This window comes from Sus scrofa, chromosome 12 (assembly GCF_000003025.6).
Source record: "Sus scrofa isolate TJ Tabasco breed Duroc chromosome 12, Sscrofa11.1, whole genome shotgun sequence".
Lineage (NCBI taxonomy): Eukaryota > Metazoa > Chordata > Mammalia > Artiodactyla > Suidae > Sus > Sus scrofa.
This window is the reverse complement of record NC_010454.4, coordinates 15,068,006-15,091,838: the sequence shown is the minus strand read 5'-3', so window position 1 is coordinate 15,091,838 and position 23,833 is coordinate 15,068,006. Positions and strand designations below refer to the sequence as shown.

The 23,833-nt window shown below is 45.8% G+C and overlaps 1 protein-coding gene and 1 long non-coding RNA gene across 3 annotated transcripts; one reads left to right on the top strand and one right to left on the bottom strand.

Annotated features, from left to right (window-relative positions):
* On the top strand, positions 4,769–18,437 carry LOC100512920 (intercellular adhesion molecule 5). Of its 2 annotated transcripts, none has more exons than XM_013980848.2 (8): positions 4,769–6,033; positions 9,879–9,954; positions 11,974–12,240; positions 13,990–14,310; positions 14,560–14,838; positions 15,581–15,850; positions 16,491–16,733; positions 17,148–18,437. In XM_013980848.2, the coding sequence occupies exons 2-8, from the start codon at positions 9,900–9,902 to the stop codon at positions 17,273–17,275; spliced, it is 1,563 nt and encodes a 520-aa protein (XP_013836302.2). In that variant the 5' UTR covers positions 4,769–6,033; positions 9,879–9,899; the 3' UTR covers positions 17,276–18,437. The 2 variants fall into 2 exon arrangements, with proteins under 2 accessions (XP_013836302.2, XP_013836301.2); XM_013980847.2 differs by having other exon boundaries at positions 17,145–17,962.
* LOC106505411 lies at positions 11,751–22,691 on the bottom strand. Its single transcript, XR_002337066.1, has 3 exons — positions 22,330–22,691; positions 15,747–15,948; positions 11,751–15,327 (listed from the first exon to the last, which is right to left on the bottom strand). It is a non-coding gene; the product is annotated as an uncharacterized LOC106505411 (long non-coding RNA).

Below are 23,833 nucleotides of genomic sequence, written 5' to 3'. Positions count from 1 at the left end.
CCCAGTTTGGGGCCGGGCCGGTCTTGATTCCGGTCCTGCCCGGGAAATTCCGGATCCGGGATCCGCTACGGGCCCGCTAGCCTTCGCCGGTCTCTGGAGGTTTCAACGCCAGCGTCCAGTTACCCAGAAGCTGCAGTTAACTCCCTCCCCCGCCTAACCCAGCCCAGCGCTAGGCCCCGCCTATACCCAGCTGGCCAATGCGAGGATGCCCCCTCAAATACCGCCCTCGCGAGACCCGCCCCCCTACAGGCACCGCCTCTAACCGCCGGTCCCCGGAGCCCCGCCCATACCCTTGGGCCGGCCCTCCACTGGAGGGGAGGGGGCGGAAGCAACTCAAGAAATGCAGAAGGTCAGAGGTCGAAGGTCACTAGCACTACTGTAGTAAACGGGTAGTTGCTGCTCTCTTCCCCCCTTGCGGCTGGTTCGCCGAGGTACCCAGCCTCGGTCCCTGAAAATAGTTGTCAGAGCTCCTTTCTACGTTTTAACATTACAGACAACTTAAAGCTGCTTTCTGCGGCAGAACAGCCGCCAGCGTGACTCTAAAAGCCCATCCTAGTGGCTCAGAGCTGTCAAGAGACTTGGCTGCTCCAGACCCTATGCAGCTGTGCGAAGAGTGGACTTGGCCAAGCGCCAAGTTTTTATCGCATATTTCGAACGTGCCTCTGCCTCACTTTAAGGAATTCTAATACTTTACTCCAGAGGAAATGTTTCTAGGAGAAGGAAGTTTGCATTATGAGAAACCCCTAAGTTAAATAAGGTCTTTCTCCAGGATTTAAAGCACTATTCAAAAACTTAATACCTTTTCGGAAATCAGATCTGTGTTAGCAGGTATGCAAAATAAAGCTGCTTCAGCTGTGCCAGGGAGCCCCTCTGACATTCTGGGATTTTTTTTCCCCATGATACAGACCAGTGCTTCTTTAAGGAGCATAAGAAACATCTGAGGCTTTTGTTAAAAATGCAGATTAAGTTTCAGTAGGCCTGGGTTCTAGGGTAGGCTCAAGATTCTGCATTCCTAACAAGCTCCTGAGCAATGCTGTTGTTACTCAGACTACACTTTTTAAGTATCCAAGATAGACTTTTTTACCATACAAATCCTCTCCTTTGTTTTCATCCCCAACCAAGACTTGCCCCACAGCGTTCCACATTTATAGAGCAACCATTTTTAGTCAGTTTTGCTCATCTGTACTTCCTGGTATCTTTCCTCCAGTGATAAACCCTGCTTTTGCTGCTGCTTTCCTGCCTCTTGGTCTTCTCAGGGATCCCTCTCCTCTTTCTCCCTAAAAGTGGGTTACCTGTCAGTCTGAGAAGACCACTAGAATTGTTCCAGTCATTGAACCAGGGCCCCTCTCTCCGGCTTGTAAAGTGGGTAAAGAATTCATGACAAAGCGTTTATGTCCATTTCAACCCTTTCAAGCTGCTAGAGCAACAGTAATTCCAGAGGAAGTAGGGGTAAATCCCCTGGGGAGCTATTTCAAAATATCCCTGCCAAACCACCCCTTCACTCACTCACACACACACACACACACACACACACACACACACACACACACACACACAGCAATGGCTCCCAGTATTCTATTTTTAAAAAGATCCCCCAGGTCATTGTGATACAATCCTCCCTGTAGATCCATATTTCAACTCCCTGCTAGATCCTCTGTAGGTCATTTAAACCCATTTGTCCAAAATCACTATCTCATTGTCTTCCCTCCCAGTTTCTTCCCCTATGTCTATCTTGATTAAAGGCATAAGAAAGAGCCAACCCTGCCTTGCTGAGACATTCAAACTGGTCTTGTAGAACACTGAGAGCCACAGAAGACAGAGTGACCCAAAGAGATGCCCAGGGTTCCTGCAACTAAAAGCCAAAAGCCCAAAGCAAAAAAAAAAAAAAAAAATTACAGAAAGCTTATTCTTGAAACTCTTCCTTCTCTTACTTTCCCTGAGTCTCAGTCATCAAGTTCTATTGGTTTTATCTCCTAAATCTCTCTTGGGTCCATCCTACCCATCTTAAGTCAGGTCCTCAGAATCTCTTCCATAACTCATCCAGTTGGTTTCTCTGCTAATAGGCCATTCCACCCCATCCTACCTGCCAATTTTATCCCAAGATGGCAAATCTGATCACATCACTCCATTTTCCAAAATTTGTGTGCTCTCCATCACCTTTTAGCAGACCCTTAACCTGCTGCACCACAGCGGGACCCCTTTATTTTCATAAAGCCTTTAAATTGTTAGGTGACTTCAGACAAATTAAATATTCCTTAAATATTGCCATAAAATAAAAATCCATTAATTAAAAGTTCCCAGAAATCTACAAAAGCATTCAAAACTAGTACATACAGTAGTAATTGCTGGCAACTTTATTAAGAAGTGTAAGAAATATCTTTTTTGAGAAATGGTATTAGAGGTCCTTCCCACTTAGCCTTTTTTCCTAATTTCTTTCTTTTTTGGCTGCCCCAAGGCATATAGCATTCCCAGGCCAGGGATCAGATCCAAGCCCCAGTTGCAACCTGTGAGACAATGCTGGATCCTTAACCCAGCGAGAGAGGCCAGGGATTGAACTCTCATCCTCATGGATACTAGTTGGGTTCTTAACCTTCTGAGCCACAATGGGAACTCCCTTTTCAGGTACTTTTGAACATCATTTTCTATTTTGTTCACATGCTTACATTTTTCCAGTTCCTCAATGACTTAGCAGCCTTAACTTTCATTTCTTCAATTAAAATTTTAAACTTCAATATTTTTAAGGCCGTTAATATAATTCCTTCTAATAAAAATAGCTGTATCATATAAAAATAGTTTTCTAAAAGTTCTGATAATTTTATAAATTGGTCACTTGTGAACTGAATTTTGGTAAATGAGCTTGCTCCAGCTGATCCATTTATGTGAATGATGCTTTCCTAGGGAAATGGAGAAGGTATTCCTTCAAATGGATAATCACCTTGGCCCAGGTAGTTCCTTGTGGGGGGACTGGGTTATAGAAACAGCAGGTTTAAACATGACAAAAAGCAGGAGAAACCCCAGCTCGAGAGCTATCCTCTTCTGAACCTGCATCGCTCATTCGACTTTTTTTTAAACTTGGTTTCTGGGCTCCCCAAATATGCTGCTTCCCTGATCCCTCAAAACTCTCTTTCTCCCTTACCTGCTCTTTAGTCCTGGGGCTGTCTATGCCTGACTCAGAGCAACTTGTTTATAGAGGCTAAATCACTAGTTAGGATCAGTATAGTCTTTATGTATATAGTTTCGGCATAGTCTTAACCAGAATTAGAAGAGTATATAAATAAAGGGTTAAACATGAGGAGTCAGTACTAAGTGAATCAACCTTGTTGGCCCATCAGAGTCAAGGTGAGGATAAGATCTGAGCTAGGGAGTAAACAAAGAAAAATCCAGGAATCCAGGTGGAAGGTCACTAGTCAATAAACCCAAGAGAGTGAGAGTATAAAGCTCAAGAAAGATTTGGGAGTCAAAGTTAACTGTTATGGTTAAGCTGGTTTTAACCTTCTGCCCAGATGCTTTAACTCCTGATTGGGACCAACTTGGAACAGAGTTCTGGGAAGGGGAAGCAGAGGTAATTTTTATCAGAGTTATTTCCTGAGCAGGCATTGTTTCTGCACTGTCCTGGAGTTCACACTGGAGGAGTGTGTGGATGGAGACAAGAGCCCCAAACAAAAGCCACAGCACAATATGATGAGTGCTCTTAGACCAGTTTAGATCTAGTGCTATGGAAGACAGAAAAGAGAACAACAAATTGACAATGGCAGTTGGAGGGTGGGGGATAAGAAATCATGGAAAAGTCCAGAAGCAGTGACATTTAGTTGACCTTGAAGAATAAACAGACTCTTGCATAGCAGAGAACTGGGGAAGAGCACTTATTCATTTAATAAATATGTATTGAGTACTTAACTTTGTGCCAGGTATAGTTCCAGGCAGTGGGGATGCAGTGGCAAACAAGACAAAGTCCCAGCCTTAAAGGAGCTTATATTCTAGTGACATCATAGGCAGAAGAACCACCGTGTGAAAGGCATGTTCAGGGAGGGGCAAGTTCAAATGTGGCTTGATGGCAGAATACATGAGATGTTGCTGGACAATAAAGCTAGAGAGGTAGGAGAACAGAGAATAAAGAGCCGATTATGCCATTTTTAGATAAGACTCTTTTGTAAGCCATAAATATTGTGTGTGGTGTGTGTGTGTGTGTGTGTGTGTGTGTGTGTGTGTGTCTTTTTAGGGCCACACCCACGGCATATGGTGGTTCCCAGGCTAGGAGTCTAATGAGAGCTGTAGTTGCTGGCTTACGCTTCAGCCACAGCAACGCCAGATCCAAGCTGTGTCTGCAACCTACACCACAGCTCACGACAACGCCAGATCCTGACTGGATGAGAGAGGCCAGGGATTGAACCCGCAACCTCATGGCTCCTAGTCGGATTCATTTCCACCGAGTCACGACGAGAACTCCGGCTTTTAAGACTTTAGAAACACTTTCTGCCAAAGAAAACTTGCAAGGTCACACAATCTTAAAAACAACAACAAGAAGAAAAAAAACCAATGAAATTAGAGCACCTGTGAGGGTTCCCCCTGGGGCTCAGTGGTAATGAACTCTACTAGTATCCATAAAGACTCAAGTTCGATCCCTGGCCTCACCCAGTGGGTTAAGGATCCAGTATTGCCATGAGCAGCGGTGTAGATCACAAACACAACTCAGATCTGGCAATGCCGTGGCTGTGGTGTAGATTGGCAGCTACAGGTCCAATTCAACCCCTAGCCTGGGAATCTCCATATGCCCCCAGCGCAGCCCTAAAAGGACAAAAGACAAAATAAAAAATAAAAAATAAAAAGGACTTAGACTGGCCACCAAAATTGCCAACAATAATTTCCCCGCCTGCCACCCCCATATAGAGAATAGTAAGGCCTCTCTAAATCTGTGTCCTCATCCATAATATAGGGTTAAATATAGTGCCTCCTTGCTTGAAGGTAGTTCAATTAAATGAAATAGATGCATGTAATGATTGCCCTCCTGAAGAAAAACAAAAAAACCCCAAATCCTCAAACTTCACTACACCAAGAAACTCAGCCCATGCCTCATGACCTTTCCAAGCAAGGACTTTCAGAGAGCCCAAGCCTCAACAGGATGCCGCCCATGTGAATGGCCAGATTTGGGCTCAGGGAAAGTGTTCTGAGACTCCACCCTGGGAGACATTTGATGTGGAAGATGAGGAACGAGGTCCTGGGGAGAACAAAAGCAACAGAGGAGGTTTTACACGCTCACCCTCATTTTTCATGTCTTATTAATAGGTCCCGGCGGGGAGGCAAGCGCACAGGCACCTTTGGTAGGAAGTGAGGCCGGAAACGCTGGTTCGCTCAAGCGTGTTACTTGTATGTGGAGAGCAGGGGGCGTGGCGCCGAAAAGGCTTAAGAGACCATGGCCGAAAGTCCTTCCGAACCCCTTTCCCACCCAACTCAGGAAGCGCTTGGAGTCCGGGGAGCATTTTTGTCCGTGTGACTAACGACTGCTTGACTTCGAGCCGGCCTCAAGACCCAAGGCGGGAATGAGGGTGCGCGCGCAGTCCCCTCCGCGGCAGGAGTGCACGTGTTCAGGCCGCACCACCAGACCAAAAGGCACAGGGGTGCCCACAATTCCTTATTTTCCTTATAGAGATCACATTTGCGACGACCAACCTTTATCTCTTGTTTTCACATTATTTTATGCGGTAGCCATCACCTTGAGTCAAATATACGCTCTCTGCCAGGCGGGATACAGGTTTTCCTACTCTCATCTTCCCCACAATCCCCTCCTGTCGTTCTAGCTTCCTTCCCGCCCCCCCCAGTCTCAGCCAACCCTCGCTAAGCTTCTGCGTAGACGTCACGAGTTTCTAGGCAGATCATGAAAATCCTCGCGGCCGGGAGCGTCTTCGTGCGCCCTCGCCCGGCAGTGCCTACCTAACGGTCTGAACGCGTGGCTGGCGCCTGAGAGCGAAGCGCGCGAGGCCGCCCAGCGACCGAAGCGGCTGGAGCATCGAGGAGTGGTCCTCAGTGAGAATTTAGGTCTGGTTTTTTTTGCTTTGTTTTGTTTTGTTTTGTTTGGATAGGTTCATACCGGTTTCCTGTCAGATCCGTAGGGGGGGGGGGGGAGTCTGGCCTCCTGACAGGCGTCTCCTCACACTCAAAGGATGAGGAGCACACATTGAAGTATTTTCCCTACATAGTTAAAAAATTTTCGGAGTTCCCGTCGTGGCTCAGTGGTTAACGAATCCGACTAGGAACCATGAGGTTGAGGGTTCGATCCCTGGCCTTGCTCAGTGAGTTAAGGATCTGGCGTTGCCGTGAGCTGTGGTGTAGGTCTCAGACGCGGCTCGGATCCCGCGTTGCTGTGGCTCTGGTGTAGGCTGGTGGGTACAGCTCCGGTTAGACTCCTAGCCTGGGAACCTCCATATGCCACAGGAGCAGCCCAAGAAATGGCAAAAAGACAAAATAAAAAAATAATAATAATTCAAATACCATCTGCTTTTAAAACCCTTCATGGCCTTTTGGGCTGAGAGCCATGTTCAGTATGCACTGCGCAAGAAATTCTTTCCAAGCAAGAACTGACCTTCAGGCTCTGTATCTGAGCAGTGGGCACAACTCTTCACTGAAATATTTGTAAATATTTTATCTAGTTCATTCATTCATTTATAATCTTTGGACACCTGCAACCATTCCCAGTGCTTGGGATCCCTCAGGTGAAAAAGGCCCTGCCCTCATGGGGCTTACAGTCAGGCCAGAAGCAGATAGGACTCCCAGGCCTAAGGGGTAAAGGGGAGTGTGGTGACAGGTGGTGCTGCTGGGGAAGAAGAAAGCAGCAGCATCAGGCGGTGTACTGTGGTGCGGCCTGGTGGTCATTGTGAGCCTTGTTGCAAAGATACATTCAACTGGGTGCGACTGGGTGAGGGAATGTTCAAGGAGTAGGAAGTGAATGCCCGGCAGAGGGGAAGAGACAGTGTTCAAAATGTGGGATGCGACTCAGGTCTGTATAAGAAACTGTCAGAAAGGCTGGGATGTAAATGGGTGCTGAGAATCCCAGATCTGGACAGGAAAACCCTTCAGTTACACAGCCAAAGCCATCATACAGCACCTGACTGTGTGCAGTGCCCCCCTTACTGCTCACTTCTCTCCCTGCAACCCTTTAATGGCTGGAGTCCAGGCCTAGAGTATCAGACATTTTAAACCCTTAATTTGGGGTGTAATCTACAGAGTAAACAAAAGGAATTTGAAGATTTAAAAATTGTTCCCTTTAGGGTTGCTTTTTTTGGCTGCATCTGAGGCAGGTGGAAGTTTCTGGGCCAGGAGTCCAAGCCGAGCCACAGCAGTGACCCAAGTCACTGCAGTAACAACCCCGGATCTTTAAACCATTGTGGCCACAGGAGAACTCCTAGGGGTGCTGCTTTCTTTGTCCTTAAGAAAATGAATGTAAAATTTCATGTTTCAGTACCTGATCATAGCATGCCACAAGGAAAACAAAGATGAACTTCTCTAATTTTCTCAAATAATCCTGGCCTGACCTGCTTGCCATATCATCTCATGCCTTAACAAACTTCAGCCCATAATAGAAAACACAGCTCAAAGGGATGTCTATGAGAAATCTTCTTGACTCCATCAGGGAGAAGAAATTAATCCCTCCTCAGTGCTCCCTGATCAATTTGTTTATTGTTACGAGCAACATCAACGACAGCAGCATAACCACCACCATCACATTTATTGAAGACTTATGTGCCAATAGCTGGACTAAACACTTGACTTGAATTAACTCATTTAATGCTCACTTTAATCCCTCTCTGTATTTATAATAACATGTGGCAGTGTTTTATTTGTAGTTGCATTTGTCTTTCCCAGTAACTTCCAGGAATTCCTGTCATAGGACAGATCTTGATGACTTCAAAACCTTACCATAAGCCTGGCTCAATAATTGTTTGCCGAAAGAATATATGAATATAAGTAGTCCCACTTGGGGCTTTTGTACTTTTTTCAACAGAGCTGTTATTACTCAAAACTCTTGTTTTGAAATTTTCTTCAAAGTCTGAGGTTACTTTAGAATCTCTTCAGGGATAGGGGGTCTTCCTTTGAAAGAGAAATAAGTCTCTCAGAGCTAAGTTTGGGGAATATGGTGATTTGAGTAATACAATTTTCGCACAAACAAAAATAGAATAGCTTAGTGAAGAGACTGATTTTGTGTGTGTGTGTAGCTTAAAAGCCCATTCTCAATCACTTCCCCCAAAAGTTTTAAATAATTGTGTCATCACTGGAGTAAGTTTATAGCCTCCCTTAGTGATTGTTTTGAATGGTAGCATTTACCTGGGAGTGTAAAGTTTGATATGCCTATTGCTTTATGTGTATACTAAGAAGACCAAAAAACCTTTTAGGCCAGCATACAGGTAAAGTTAGACCTGTACATATGACAATTCAAATGCAGAATTAGAGGGTAGTCATTCATGTATGGAATACCTATAATATGCTAGTCACTGTGTTAGGTGCTGGAGATGCAAGATGATGATTATTATTATTATTATCTTGTCTTTTTAGGGCCGCACCCGTGGCACATGGAGGTTCCTAGGCTAGGGGTCTAATTGGAGCTGTAGCTGCTGGCCTACGCCACAGCTACAGCCACGCCGTATCCTTAACCCACTGAGCCAGGCCAGGGATGGAACCCACAACCTCATGGTTCCTAGTTGGATTCATTTCTGCTGCGCCTTGACAGGAACTCCTAAAATTATTATTTTTTGTTCTCAGGGAATTCCTAGTATAGTAATGACTACGTCCTTAAAATAATGCACTGCGGTGAATTACATACATAGCTTCAGAAATCATATTTGACATAAAGTGAGGTACAGATAATGTGTAATAAGCGAGGGATTATGAGGTGGGATAGAATTAGTCAAGAAGCCTTCCTTAGAAGAAATTAGCTTGAAGGGGTTTTGAAAGAAAAACTTGGCATGGATTGGCAGAGAAAAGAAGTGGACACAAGACCTAACTCAGGAGTTCCAGTCGTGGATCAGTGGTTAATATTAGCTGAATAATATCCATGAGGATGCCGGTTCCATCCCTGGCCTCGCTCAGTGGGTTAAAGATCCGACACTGCCATAAACTGTGGTGTAGGTCATAGACACAGCTTGGATCCTAAGTTGTTGTGGCTGGGGCATAATCTGGCAGTTGCAGCTCCAGTTCGACTCCTAGCCTGGGAACTTTCGTATGCTGTGGGTATCGCCCTAAAAAGACAAAAGACGAAAGACAAAAACAAAACAAAAAAACAAAGAAAAAGGTCTAACTCAGCCAAAGTAGTAATTTAAATGTTGCTTGGTGAACCTGGAGATAGATCAGAAAGAGGTGGATCATCTTGAGGGATATTTTGCAGGGGTCATGAAGGGAGAAGCCTGATGAAGCACTGCTCCCATGAGAGAACAGGACTCTAGTGAACATGTTTTCTAGATTCAGTGTCACTTTCCACTGGACAGTGCCAGATAAACATTGCCAAATTTCATCTCTCTAAACCTCATTTTTCATATTTCCATGATAACAGCCTTTTCCTATTGACTCAAATAGAGGCAAACATGTAAACAAAAAGTGAAATACAAGCTTATACAGGAATTCCAATCTAATCCCCTCATTATTTCTCATATTTTCCTGTCTTTTTGCTATGCACATAAACAAAACAAATAAATAGATGCAAGAATTTTTTTTTAGTACAACCACACCAATTTCTCCAGACCATGCAGGTTTTCAGAAAAGAAGCTAACTTTTAACAGTATCAAAGAAAAAATTTCCTATGTCCTTTTTTCTCTCTCTCTCTCTCTTTTTTTTTTTTTTTTTTTGTGTGTGTCACTTTCTTCAGCATTGCTGTCTTGTTTCTTCCTTTACAGCTTTTGGCCCTTCTCATAAGGATGGAAGTGCTACTGTTTGGTGTCTGGGGCCTGCTGGCCTTGATCCCTTGCCCAGGTGAGGCTATTTGGGAAAGTTTCTTTAGCTAGTATGTGCCAGGGCACAGGTCAATGAGAAAGAGGATAGGAAATTCCAAGTGGGGTAACACTTTATTATTCACCCATCTGGATCCTTGGTTGAGATTCCTATTTCCTTTTCTTTTTTCTTTTCTTTTCTCTTTCTTTCTTTCTGTCTGTTTTTCTGTCTTTCTTTCTGTGTTTCTTTCTTTCTTTGCAGGCTGGGGGGTGGTGCACCCTCAGTGTATGGAGTTTCCCAGGCTAGGGGTCAAATTGGAGCTACAGCCACTGGCCACAGCCACAGCAACGCCAGATCCAAGTTGCATCTGTGACCTACACCACAGCTCATGGCAACACCAGATCCCTAACCCACTGAGCAAGGCCAGGTATTGAACCCACAACCTCATGGTTCCTAGTTGGATTGGTCTGCTGCACCACAATGGGAACTCCGAGATTCCTTTTTCTTGGATCACTAGGACACAGAATCCTTAGGTGTTTCTGGCTTGTAATTGGGGTAACCCAAATTAAGGGGCAGGATAATAGACCATCAGAAAGAACCCTAAGAGATGTCCCTTCTCAACTTGGCTCCTTGCTACTCCAGGACTGTCCTATTTTACTCTCAGGAATATTTTTACCTCTTTGTTGCTATCCTTTGTATCGTGATGAAAGGAACTGGAGTCTTAGTGGGTAACATTGCTCCAAGAGTTGTATATTCCCAGAGGGGCCTGGTACATGGAAGAGGAGATGGTGGACGTGAAATAGCTAAAGGGGACCTGTACTTTGAAAAACTTATGGGTTCCAAATGAGACAGGTTGGGGGGGTGGGGAGATGCACTGGGGGTTTGGGATGGAAGTGCTATAAAACTGGGTTGTGATGATTGTTGTACAACTATAAATACAATAAAATTCATCAAAGAATTAAAAATAAAATAAAAGGGACCTGTAAGGGGACTGACCTTTCAGGAGATTGAGCCCTTCACCTATATCAGGCATTTAAAACCTCCCTGATGTCTCTCTCACTGTACCTGAGAAGATTTCTCTAATGGACTAAACTCTTTTTTTTGTCTTTTGTCTTTTCTAGGGCTGCACCTGCAGCACACGGAGGTTCCCAGGCTAGGGATCTAATTGGAGCTGTTGCTGCTGGCCTACACCACAGCCATAGCAATACCAGATCCGAGCCACGTCTGCAACCTACACCACAGCTCACAGCAACGCTGGATCCTTAACCCACTGAACAAGGCCAGGGATCGAACCCACAACCTCGTAGTTCCTAGTCAGATTCGTTTCTGCTGCGCCACGATGGGAACTCCCAGGCTAAACTCTTAAGCATCCAAAAACATCTGTTGCCTTCGCACCAAAGCAAAATGGAATAATCTCACTTTGAGAAGAAGAGGTGAAAAGTTCCATGGAAATTGGTGACCCTGGGAGTAAACTTTAGGTCAGTCAGTGGTTCTCAAGGTCACACAAAGGTTACCAGGAGTGCTTCTTTTGTTCCTTTGAGTATTTCCAGATCCTACCTTTGCAAATTCTAAATCATCAGTCTGAGGTGGTGCTGGAATCTGCAGTTTACAAGCATTCCGTCATAATTCTGGTGAATGCAATTCTCAGACCATAATTTCAGAAATTCTGCTGTGAGGTGTAAGCAACAAAACTCTCTTTCTCTCAGGGATCAACTTACCCCATGAGGGCCCTCGGCAGCCAATTCTGGGAGCTTCCAAGACTTCTGGAAATTTAGGAAGAGAATGGTTTCTTCAGTGTGATTTTTAGCAATGTCGTAGTTTCCATGGTGACGCTAATGGAAAACCAGAGATCCCAAGAAAGATGATGAGAGGAGGGAATGGCGGTAGAATTAGGGTTCTAACTTGTTTATTAAGGGTTTTTTCTTGTTTAGTCCCCTGTACCCTTTTATTCAGAGTAGGTTTCCTCTTCTCTAACCTGTAACTAGATGGAATAGGCTCTGTAATTTCTTTGGGTCTTGTGGTCCTCACCAGAGTTTCGGCATCTGTGGTTGATCATTTCAGAGGCCGCAGAAGAGCTATTTGAGGTTTCTGTTTGGCCAGATCAGGCCTTTGTAAAGTATGGACAGTCCCTGATGGTCAACTGTAGCACCACTTGCCCAGATCCAGGACCCGGTGGAATTGAGACCTTATTGAAGAGAACCCAGGTGGGCAAAGGGCCTCAGTGGAAGGAGTTTCTCCTGGAAGATGTCACACAGAATTCCATCGTGCAGTGCTTCTTCTCTTGCACAGGAATCCAAAAGGACATAAGCCTTGGCATCACTGTGTATCGTGAGTTGGGCTGAGGGCTGGGGAGGAAGGGAAGAGTGGGGGAACATGACTATGCCTTATATAGGGAATAATTAGAGATTTCTGGGAGGAGTTCCCCTCGTGGCACAGCAAAAACGAATCCAACTAGGAACCAAGAGGTTGTGGGTTCGACCCTGGCCTCACTGAGTGGGTTAAGGATCTGGCATTGCCATGAGCTGTGGTGTAGGTTGCAGATGCGGCTTGGATCTGTGTTGCCGTGGCTGTGGTGTAGGCTGGCAGCTGTAACTCCGGTTCAACCCCTAGCCTGGGAACTTCCATATGCCTCAGGGGTGGCCTTTAAAAAAAGAAGGAAAGAAAGGGGAGGAAAAAAAAAAAGAGAAAGAGATTTCTTGTAGGGAAGAGAAGTAGAGCTCTTAAAAAAGATTTCTGGAGTTCCCGTCGTGGCGCAGTGGTTAACGAATCCGACTAGGAACCATGAGGTTGCGGGTTCGGTCCCTGCCCTTGCTCAGTGGGTTAACGATCCGGCGTTGCCGTGAGCTGTGGTGTAGGTTGCAGACACGGCTCGGATCCCGAGTTGCTGTGGCTCTGGCTTAGGCCGGTGGCTGCAGCTCCGATTGGACCCCTAGCCTGGGAATCTCCATATGCCGCGGGAGCGGCCCAAGAAATAGCAACAACAACAAAAGACAAAAAAAAGGCAAAAAAAAAAAAAAAAAAAAAGATTTCTGTCATACTATAGGGATTCTAGAGCCAATTATTTCTCTCTCCCTTTGGTGTAGGCTTTTAAGTTAGGAGCAGACCGCAAAGTGCATGAGACATCTGTGCTTGAAAATATGTTCAAATACAGGAGGAGTGTGCTAATAATGCTCATTTATAAATAATCAAAAAAGTAAAAAATTAGTGCCGAATTCTAAAAAATTCAAAATTAGTGCAAAATTAGTACAAAATTAGTACAAAATCAGTACAAAATTAGTGTCACGAATTCTTGTTATGTTTGTTTGTTTTTGTTTTGCTTTTTAAGGCTGCACCCTCAGTACATGGAGGTTCCTAGGCTAGGGGTCTAATCGGAGCTATAGCTGCCATGCCAGATCTGAACCAAGTCTGTGACCTACACCACATCACGGCGACACCAGATCCTTAACCCACTTAGCAAGGCCAGGGATCGAACCCGCAACCTCATGGTTCCTAGTCGGAATCGTCTCTGCTGTGCCACGATGGGAATTCCCGTCACAAATTCTTAGAATAAATAGGGATTAGAGAAAGGAGGGTCTTTGTCAGCTGGGATAGTCGGAGAGGTCTCCACGCAAAGGAGCCTCTTGAGCTTCACTCCTGCAAATGGTTAGGATTTGAAGGGATGGGAACGGGTGAGGAGCATCTTTCAGGTGTGCAAATGGTGTTGGCAAAGATACAGCTGTAAGAGTAAGTGTGAGCTCTGTGGGGTGAGAGCTTAGTTAGCTTAGTGATGCTGCTTATGCCTCTGAAGCCCTCTGGCATGAGAGCAAAGCTCTTCAGAATGGCAGCAGCAGTCAAAGCAAGGGACCTCCCCTCAGCAGTCACATTTCTTGGCTGTGGCTTTAGCCACCTTCAGTAGGTAGAAGAGCCAGAAGGCTAACTTGTCCCATCTAGAACAGGGGCAGCAGAAAGCTGACACTGTGCATCAGATTAGGTTTAAGAGTAGGGGTCACCTTCTATCACAGGCTTCCCGTTCTATACCATTTCTTTCTGGAGAGCTAAGTAGCTGTCTCCCATCAAGCCCACCTTTTTGTCTTAAAGAGCCACCAGAGCAGGTAATCATGGAGCTGCAGCCTGCATGGGTGGCCGTGGATGAAGCCTTTATAGTGACATGCCATGTGCCCAGTGTCACACCTCTGGAGGGCCTCACCCTTACACTTCTCCAGAATGACCAAGAACTACATAAAAAGAACTTTAGGAGCTTATCTGCGGCCTCTCAAAGAGCTGAGATCACCATCAATGTCAAAGCCCAAATGGAGGATGACAGGTGCAATTTCTCCTGCCGCGCCGAGCTGGACCTGAGTTCACGTGGTGGAGGGCTTTTTCGCAATAGCTCAGCAATCAAGGTACTCCGAATCTTTGGTGAGTCAGAGCCCAGGTGTGGAAGGAATCTTGGGGTTCATTTTCCTCATGTTACCTTGGCCTTTGGGACTCACCTCCCCTAGGATTTAGGATGGGGCATAAAGATAATTGAGCTCCGCCTTTTCTTGAGTTTTAAACTCACTGTGGGGACAGAGAGCTTTTAGCCCTACTCCCTACCTTGTGGGGTCCCTGTAACACGTGATTTATCATGGTTTCCCCCTTTCTTTCCTTTTCCTCATTTCTTGGCAGAATTCTCTCAGAGCCCCCAAATCTGGGTGTCTTCACTTTTGGAGGTTGGGATGGCAGAGACTGTGAGCTGTGAGGTGGCTAGGGTGTTCCCAGCCGAAGAGGTGGTGGTCCACATGTTCCTGGGCGACCAGCAGCTGGACCCCTTCCTCTCCTGGGAGGGAGACACAGTATGGGCCAATGCCACCGTTCGGGCCACGGAGACCGGTGATCAGGAGGTGTCTTGCCTTGTATCTCTGGGTCCAGTGGAGCAGAAAACAAGAGAGCCAGTGCATGTCTATAGTAAGTGACCTGCCTCTTCTCACGAGGTTTCTCCGCTATTGAAAACGTCCATGATAAAGGCTTGGTGATTCCACTGCAAATGCACATACTACTCTTTGCTAGGTACACTCCAAAGTGAACACTAGTCTTCATCTTCTCTGGTAGGTGCTGGGTGCACTGAGGTGGTAGGTTCTGTCCAGGCTTCACCCTCTTTCCTTAAGCCATGCTGTTTACAGAGTGATTCGGATTTTATTTATTTATTTATTTATTTAGAGCCACAACTGCAGCATATGGAAGTTCCCAGGCTAGAGATCGAATTGGAGGTACAGCTGCCGGAGGTGCAGCATCTGCAATCTACACAACTCACAGCAATGCTGGATGCTTAACCCGCTGAGCGAGTGAACCTGAATCCTCTTGGATACTAGTTGGGTTCATTACTGCTGAGGCACAACAGGAACTCCTGGGATGTTTGAACTTATTCCTGGGAGCAGTGATTTGAAGTAAGAACATCTGAAAGATAAAAGGGCATTTGCTATCCTTGCTTCAGAGGCAGAGCCAAATATGCACATGTGGCATTTGTTATGGGAGAAGCTCTCAAATTCCCGGACCATCTCGTTGCTCCTGCCAGTCAGCAAAACAGTAATGGTACCCAGAGTCTTTCCCTCGTCGTTGCCTACCCAAGGGGTACCACCAGCAGCAAGAGTACACAAGTGGCTGCCAGTTTCAAGAAAGATGTTTGATTCTCTTTTTCCTTTCTTTATAGGCTTCCCTCCCCCAGTCCTGGAGATAGAAGAATTATACCCGTTGGCAGGGACAGAAATTAACATAACCTGCTCAGGGCATGTATTAACATTCCCCAGCCCTACTCTTCGGCTCCAGGGAGCCCCAGATCTCCCGCTCCCTGGGGAGCCTGCCTGGCTTTTACTTACCACCAGGGAGGAAGATGATGGCCGAAATTTCTCCTGTGAGGCCTCTGTAGAGGTTCAGGGTCAGCGGTTGAGCAAAAGCACTGTGATCCAGCTCCATGTCTTATGTGAGTAGAGGCCTGATCTTTCTTGTCAAAACAAGGATTATTAGACTTCCATTTCCAGAGATCTTGACCAGCAGTTTCATTAGTAGAGTTGCCACATTCTTCTCATTAAAAAAAAAAAAATCAAAGGAGAAAATAAAATTAAAGCTCTCCAAGCTTACCTTACCCCTGGAAAAGTGAGTAGGGAGAAACTTGGAACAGAAAAAAGAAAGTGGTTGAAGCAATCAGGCAGTATTAGTTGAGGGCCAGTGGCTGAGAACATAGGAAGTGATAGTTGGAGCTTATGCTGAGGAGGGAAATTTCCATACAAACTTACGTCAAAAAGTAGAAAAATCCTCATCTCTGGGTTCACCCCTCCCATGTTCTCACTCACTGAGGATCAAAGATGGGAAGGAGGGCCCCAGAGCAATTCAGATCATTTAGTCTTAATCCATTAAAATGCCCTGTGCTGCATCTCAAACTCATCCAAGGAGGAAAAGGAGTAACTCAAAGCAGGGAAGTGACGGTCCTCCCCTTGGGAAAGAAAGTTTTTGGGTGGAGAGGACACAGCGTTTGGATTGGGGAGGGAGAGGGAGCTGAGTGTGATGGTGACAAGGGAATGTGGCACACTTAGCTGGCTCCTCTGGGGACTCTTATTTTCCAGACAAGCCACGATTAGAGGAATCTGGTTGTCCTGGCAACCAGACCTGGTTGGAAGGGATGGAGCAAAGGCTCACCTGTGTCCCAAAGGGAAACCCGACGCCAGTCTTGATGTGTACCTGGAATGGAACGATCTTTGACCTTGAAGTGCCCGAGAAGGCGACTCAGAACCACTCTAGGACCTACTGCTGCACAGCCACTAACCAGCTAGGCTCTGTCAGCAAAGACATTGTGGTCATTGTTCAAGGTGACTACAGCTCCCCTGCTGCCAGGCTCAGGATGGGAACCTCCAGGGGATTGGGGTCCTTTTTTTTTAGGGCTGCACTCTCAGCATATGGAGGTTCCCAGGCTAGGGGCCTAATTGGAACTGTAGCCACTGGCCTATACCACAGCCACAGCAATGCCAGATCCGAGCCACTTCTTCGACCTACACCACAGCTCACAGCAACACCGGATCCTTGACCCACTGATTGAGGCCAGGGATCAAACCTGAAACCTCATGGTTCTTAGTTGGATTCATTTCTGCTGCACCACAATGGGAACGCTCCAGGATTGGGAGTCTTAAACAAACATGGAAAGAAGAAAGATTTCAGTGGGCTGGGGCAGGGTGATTCTCTTGCCCTCGAACCCTCCCAATTCTCTGTGTTCTATGCTTTAGCAGGACTGGATGAAGGAGTCGGTTCCAGCATCTTCATCATCATTATTGTCGCCCTTGGAGGGGGTTTGATCATCATAGCCCTGTACTTGAACTATCGGCCCTGCAAAATAGAGGAGGAAATTGCCCTATAGGCAGAAGGAGAAGAACAAAGAGGAGGCAAGCCAGTTTGCTGTTCAACAAGCAGAAAAGTACAGTGCACATAATTGTTACGTAGAACCTGATATTTGGTTGACGGCCACCTCTACTCCTGGGGTTTCCTCAGGGAGGGAAGAGGGGGTAGAGGAGAAAGGAAGAGACAGTCCTTTGTGTTCTGTGGTCCCCTAAAGCAGTGTTTCAGGCCTTCATGTCCTCTGTAACCAATGCACCCACAAGGTCAGCTCCTCTGAGTAGGAAGTTCAGTCTCAATGTTCAGCCAGTGAGAGGGCCTTTTGCTCCTTGCCGCATGCTCACTCAGTCCACTCTAAGGGGCAGAAAAGAAGACCCTCCCTGCGCCTCCTCATCCCAGGTCCCACTGCCCTTTGCTCCCAAACGTCAGACTGAAGGCATAGAAATATCTCTGAAGTACAACTCGTTTCTCATGGTTTTCTCATGACTACGTGGGAACCAATTTCTTAGTCCAGAGACAGGACTTTGAAGGGAGTCAGTACCCTACAAAGGGCTAGGAATCAGAGCCCCATTCCTCCCTACACACCCCCCTGCTCCCTAACCGGGGGTTCTGGAATGCCGGCTCCCAGAGCTGAGTGTGATGACATCATTAAGGCTCAGTGTCTAGCTAGGCTTCAATTCACTAACCATCTCTGTGTGCCTTAAGAGGAGTATGAAAATCATAAAAACCCACACTAGGTCAGACAAGCAGCTTTCTCAGCCCAGTGTTCTGTCCCTGAAGTGGAAGGTTAGAGTGTTCCCGTGAAATCAGGCTCCAGACATCTCTGAATTCCTTTTCGTAATCCATTATAGAGTAAATAAATGTGAGTTCATGTTAAACATACTGTTTTTTTTAACCTGTACTAGTTCTCAGGGTAGAGTTCAGTGTTTTTTTCTCCCTTTCCATAAAGAACTATACATTTTCATATGTCTGCAAACGATTTCCTTTAAGCTTCAGGAGGACTCTTTCTATGGCGTGTTCACTGTGTGATTGAGCTTCCTTCCTCTGTTCTTTGTAAAGATTATATTCACTTCCTAGAGGAGACATGAGGAATTGTAAAACCAGGTGTTTTCTCCCAAATCAGTCAAGTATAGGTCACTGAAATGTTGGATATGATAAAAATAAAAGTGATTTTATGATATCTGAAAGTATTTCTCTTCTGTGTCATTGCTGAAAGCTTTCAGTCACATAGTTGCACTTTGAGTACAATTTCTAAGAAAAGAATGTCAAGTTGATCACATAACCAACCAGTCCAGGGCAGGTGGTACATTTGTTCAGGGAGCAGCCTTTTTGACTTGCCTTCAGAACTGAAGTTCAGACATTCAAATAGAGGTCCACAGCCTTCCAACCTGAACACATCAGCTAGAAAGAACACAGCACTGGGCATCAAAGAGAAATACTATCTCATTCTTTCCAGACCTTCCCTGAGTATGGGTTATAGATAAAATAACCCTTTGGTTTCAACACATACAAAGCAGCTGGGGTTCAATGGTGAACAAAATACTGCCCCTGCCACTACAAGCTAGAGCACATCAACAGGAGAGTACCCTAAATCCTATGGCTGGGAAAGCACAGGACCTAACTCAGGATCTAGAAGGGCTCCTGGGGGGAGAATGAAAATATTGTGTTTGATTTTGCAAAACAGCAGCCCTCCAAAATGACCTTCTCAGCTTCAATTTTTCTACTAAACATAGTAGCCACTGCTCTGTCATCATGTGACGAACATATATAAATTACCTACTTTTCCGAATTGAGCCCGTGAAGAAATAAGTTAGGAAGCCGAGTGAAGGAATTTGCCTCATCCAGGAATCTTTAGCTGTTTCAGTGTCTTGAGATCAGCCGTATCAGGTCTGTAGCTGTCTCATGTCTACACCCGCTCCCCACCACCCCAGTGCTTTGTGGCACAGTGAATCCTAAACAGGAGGGAGGAAGGGGGTCATTCAGACTCCTTGGTCCACCTTGAAGAGCCTGGAGGCTTAGTCTGCCCCTGCCTTTGCTCCTTACCGCCACTTGGTGTCACTGTTGACAACAGTCCCTCCAACCTTGCTCTACTACAGACCCAGGTTCCCAGGTGGGCTGCCAAGGATCTTCCAGGGAGGCCTCTCTACTTCCAGGGCTTGGGTAACACCTTACATGGGTTTCCAGGGTTACAGTTCTTAGAGCCGCATACTTCAGATTAGGTTCCTCAGATGTGGGTAGGCTCTTTCCCTTGGAAAATGCTTTGGAACCTCTGTTGTCTTTCCCTTTCTTGGGATCCATACCACCAGTGGTCAGGTGGCCTCTCCCAGTGAATTCTTTTTTTTTTTTTGTCTTTCTAGGGCCGCATCCATGGCATATGGAGGTTCCCAGGCTAGGGGTCAAATCGGAGCTGTAGCCACTGCCCTACACCACAGCCACAGCAAAGCCAGATCTGAGGTGTCTGTGCCCTACACCGCAGCTCACAGCAACACTGGATCCTTAACCCACTAAGCGAGGCCAGGGATCGAACCTGCGTCCTCATGGAGACTAGTCAGGTTTGTTTCCACTGAGCCACAACGGGGAACTCCTTCTGGTGAATTCTTAAAGCACAAGGGATCTCTCCTGACATTTGTTTTCCAGGATTATAGAGCTGGTCTCTGTCCGCCCTTCTAAAAGTTAGTCACCTTCAGTGTCTCGGGGAGACCCCACCCTTAAAAGGATTTGATGATAACTCCTTTTCTGAACAATAGAGCAACCAGTTCACACTTTATAGCAGGTACCCTCATTGCCTCCAGGTGAAGAGAGCTACCTTTACTACTCCAAAAGTTTGTCCTCTTAAGAAAGTCAAGGTAACTTTCTTTCAGACCTGAGAAAACACAGATCACCTGTGGGGCTTCTTACTGTAAGGATAACAGTTTTTACCTATTTTATTTTTTATGGCTCTACCCTCAGTATATGGAAGTTCCTGGGCCACTGGGCTGCAGCTGCACACTAGATCCTTTAATCCACTGCACCAGGCTGGGGATTGAACCCTCACCTCTGCTAGTGGCCCAAGCTGCTGCAGTCAGATTCTCTCTCTCTCTTTTTTTTTGGCTTTTTGTCTTTTTAGGGCCCCACCCGTGGCATATAGATGTTCCCAAGCTAGGGGTCCAATAGGAACTGTAGCCGCTGGCCTACGCCAGAACCACAGCAATGCGGGATCCAAGCCTTGACTGTGACCCACATCCCAGCTCACGGCAACGCCGGATCCTTAACCCACTGAGTGAGGCCAGGGATCGAACCTGAGTCCTCATGGATGCTAGTTGGGTTCGCTAATTGCTGAGCCACGACGGAAACTCCCAGCAGTCAGATTCTTAACCCACTGCACCCACTTAAACACTGGCAGGAACTCCAGCATTTACATATTATAGGATTATACTTGGAAAGAAATACATAGTACTTGTAAAAACACTAACACGGTGTAGTTCTCTTGTGGCTCACTGGGTTAAAGCTCTGGCATTGTCACTGCAGCAGCTTGGGTCACTGCTGTGGTGTGGGTTTGATCCCTGACCTGGCAACTTCTGCATGCTGTGGGTGCAGCCAAAAACCAAAAACACTAGCGTGGGTGTTGAATACATGAATTTGCAAGTATTTTCACCATATAATGTTGGAGGTAACCATACCCATAATTAATAAACTGAAAGCATGAGTCAGAAATCTGTGACAGCTATTGAGAGTCATCAAAAGTTATATGCACCATCAATACTTCCTTTTTCTTTTTCCATTGTGTTCTCTTTTCCTCTTTTTATATTCCATTTCCTTTTCCTTCTTATATATCCCCCCCGCTTTTTTTTGGCCACACTCATGGCATGCAGAAGTTCCCGGGCCAGGGCTCAAACTCATGCCACAGCTGTAACCAGAGCCATAGCAGTGATAACACAAGATCCTTAACCTGCTGAGCTACCAGGGAACTCCAGAAAATATTTTTTAAATTGTGCATTTGGATGTAATATACAACATGGCGACTGTAGTTAATACTGTACTGCATATTTGAAAGTTGCTAAGAGAATAGATATTAAAAGTTCTCGTCACGGAGTTCCCGTTGTGGTGCAGTGGTTAGCGAATCCGACTAGGAACCATGAAGTTGCAGGCTTGATCCCTGGCCTTGTTCAGTGGGTTAAGGACCCGGCATTGCCGTGAGCTGTGGTGTAGGTTGCAGACGTGGCTCCGATCCTGCGTTGCTGTGGCTCTGGTATAGACCAGCGGCTACAGCTCCGATTCGACCCCTAGCCTGGAAACCTCCATATGCCCCAAGAGCGGCCCTAGAAATGGCAAAAAGACCAAAAAAAAAAAAAAAAAAAGTTCTTGTCACAAGAAAAAAATTTTGTAACTTGTGGTGATGGATATTAACTAGACTTGTGGTGATCATTTTGCAATATATTCAGATATCAAATCATTATGCTGTAGGGAGTTGCTGTGGCGCAGTGGGTTAATGATCCAGCGCACCTCTGTGATATTGCTGGTTGGATCCCTAGCCCAGCACAATGAGTTAAAGATCTGGTGCTGCCACAGCTACGGCGTAGGCCACAGATGCAGCTTAGATTCAATCCCCGGCCTGGGAACGTCCATATGCCTCAGGTGCAGCTGATAAAGGAAAAAAACATGATGCTGTACACCTGAAACTAATATGTTTTCTGTCAATTATATCTCAATTTAAAAATTTAAATTTAAAAATTTAAATTGTGGTAAAATATACATCAGATAAAATTTACCATTTTTAGGTGTACAGTTCAATAATGTCAACTACATTCACATTGTTGTATAACCAGTTTCCAGAACTCATTTTCATTTTGCAAAACTGAAACCGCACCCATTGAACAATTCTCCACTCCTCCTCCCCCCAGCCCCCGGTAACCAGAATTCTACTTTCTGTCTCTGTGACTACTCTAAGTATGGAGGGAGGTTGGAGGGGGTCATCTAGTATTTGTCCTTTTGCTATTGGCTTATTAGAACTTTTTAAATTGTTTAGAAATGGAAACAGAAAGCCTCACGACTGGCCCAGGTCAATAGACTCCTTTTGCCCACTTTTACAAATAACAATACCTGTGGATGCATCTCCTCTGTGTGGTCCCAAATCGGTGATTCTTAGCCTTCTCAACCAGGGAGCTTTTAAAAATTCTCTTGTCCACATCCCATCCCAGATCCACCAAAATCAGAATCTCAGGGAGTGAAGGCTACTGCAAAAATTGTTTAGAAAACACCTGAGGCATTTCTAATTTGCAGCAGAGGTTGCCATCCACTGCCTAAACGGAGAGCTGAAAGGCAGATTAACAGTCAGCAAATCAAAGATTCTAAGGCAGACGGTATTTAAATTCTTGTTAAATTCAAAACATTTGCAAAACCAACCTCGCATCTTTGTAATTCTCAACCAGCAGTGGTGGAGTTGCTTTAACTACACCCGGAAGGAGCTGACCAGAAGCGCTTTGGAGTGTGGCTCCCCCTGCAGTCTCCTGCTGTCATGACAACTCCCCTTGAGACCCCTCTTACTAGGGGCTCTAACACCCCTTTCTGTAGATGCCCCTCTCCTGGCGCATTCGTTCAACACATACTTTTTAAGTTGGCTAGCTTTATTCGAGCCAAGAGATAATACTTTTAAAGACCATGAGATTTGCAAACAATTCTAAGGTCAAATGAGGGATATTACGGGGATATTGATTTCAGCTTGATGTAAGAAATACTTTTCTGAAACCAGAGCAATTTAATAGCATCAATTGTGTTGTGAAATAGAGTCCTTTAATTCTAGTGCTACACAAGTGAGTACCACCTGTGAGGGATGCTGTAGAGTAACTTTCCTAAATTAGAAGGAATTAAGATGACCTGGGAGGCCCTTCTAACTCCATGATTTGATTGATTTGATTATTATTATTATTATTTTGCTTTTTAGGGGCCCACTTGCGGCATGCAGAGATTCCCAGGATAGGGGTCTGAATTGGAGCTACAGCTGCCAGCCTACACCACAGCCACAGCAACACGGGATCCAAAGCTGCTTCTGAGACCTACACACAGCTCGCGGCAACACCAGATCCTTTAACCCATGGAGCAAGGCCAAGGATCAAACCCGCGTCCTCATGGATGCTGGTTGGGTTCATTACCACTGAGCCACAATGGGAACTCCTGCAGTTGGATTCTTAACCCACTGCATCACAGCAGGAACTCCCAGCTGCAACTTCTTCTTTTTTTTTTTTTTTGTTTTTTTTGTTTTTTGTCTTTTTATCTTTCCTAGGGCTGCTCCCACAGCATATGGGAGGTTCCCAGGCTTGGGGTCTAATCGGAGCTGTAGCCACCGGTCTACACCCGAGCCACAGCAACTCGGGATCCGAGACGCTGTCTGCGACCTACACCCCACTCATGGCAACGCCAGATCCTTAACCCACTGAGCAAGGGCAGGGATCGAACCCGAAACCTCATGGTTCCTAGTCAGATTCGTTAACCACTGTGCCACGACGGGAACTCCCCAGCTACAACTTCTTGAGTACTGTAATGTGTCAATCACTTCAGAAACATTTCATTTAATCCCACAGAAGCCTTATACGGCAATGCATTATTA